The following is a 1019-nucleotide window of genomic DNA, read 5'->3' as shown; positions in this document are numbered from 1 at the left end:
CAGATGATACAGCGGTGGTGGGATGCATCACAAACAATGATGAGTCCAGCTACAGACAGGAGGTGGAACACCTGGAGAGCTGGTGCAGGAAGAACAACCTTCACATCAGTGTGAAGAAGACGAAGGAGATGGTCATGGATTTCAGACGGAGCAAACTCACCATGCCCCCTGAGGTCAGCGGACCAGTTGCTCCTCACAGTTCCAAGAACTCGTCTTAAGCGCAGAGGGGACAGGGCCTTCTCTGTAGCAGGACCAAGACTTTTGAACAAGTTACCTCTGCTTGTCAGACAGGCCCCCTCCCTCTCAGTTTTCAAGTCTCGTTTAAAAACCCACTACTATTCAGTAGCTTTCAACACCAGATGATCTGTGTTTTGATCCTGTACGCTCCACACTGGTTAGTCGTCATTATCTGCATCGTTTTTATGTCCATATTTCTGATTTACGTCATTTTGTATTTTGCTTTGTGTGTTACCTGTTGTTCTGTCTGTACAGCACTTTGGTTGGCCTTGTTGCTGTTTTAAGTGCTTTATAAATAAAATGGTATGGTATATGGTATGGTACGTTCCCCCCGCCGCTGAATGTTCAGGGGTGGGTTTGTCCAAGGAGGATCTACTGTGGAAGTGGTCTCCAGCTACAAGTACTTGGGTGTACACCTGAACAACAACCTCAGCTGGAGCAACAACACCACCAGCCTGATCAAGAAAGCTCATCAGAGACTCTACTTCCTCCGGCGGCTGAGACGAGCTGGTCTGGAAGCTCAGTCCTCACCTCCTTCTACAGGTGTGCAGTGGAGAGCATCCTGTGCTCCAGCATCAACGTGTGGCATGGAGGCTGCACAGCTGCAGAAAGAAAAGCTTTGCAGAGAGTGGTGAAGGCTGCACAGAAGATGTTGGAGTCAGTCTCCCCACCATCACAGACATCTACACCTCCAGATGCAGGAAGAGGACCACCTGCATCATGAAGGACCACACTCACCCAGCACACACACTTTTTGCCCCACTCCCCTCAGGAAGGAGGTT

At 49.7% G+C, this 1019-nt stretch overlaps 1 protein-coding gene across 1 annotated transcript in view; it reads left to right on the top strand.

Annotated features, from left to right (window-relative positions):
- Window positions 1-134: 134 nt before the first annotated feature.
- Window positions 135-1019, top strand: part of LOC119424088 (2-aminoethanethiol dioxygenase) — a 72680-nt gene continuing 71795 nt past the window's right edge. The window contains exon 1 of the mRNA XM_037691558.1: window positions 135-173. Coding sequence (XP_037547486.1) covers window positions 135-173 — 39 coding nt within the window. The remainder of the gene's footprint in view (window positions 174-1019) is intronic.

This window comes from Nematolebias whitei, chromosome 17, assembly GCF_014905685.2.
Source record: "Nematolebias whitei isolate Nwh7 chromosome 17, NemWhi1, whole genome shotgun sequence".
Taxonomy (NCBI): Eukaryota; Metazoa; Chordata; class Actinopteri; order Cyprinodontiformes; family Rivulidae; genus Nematolebias; species Nematolebias whitei.
The sequence above is the reverse complement of the archived record's forward strand: the minus strand, read 5'-3'. Positions and strand labels throughout refer to the sequence as shown.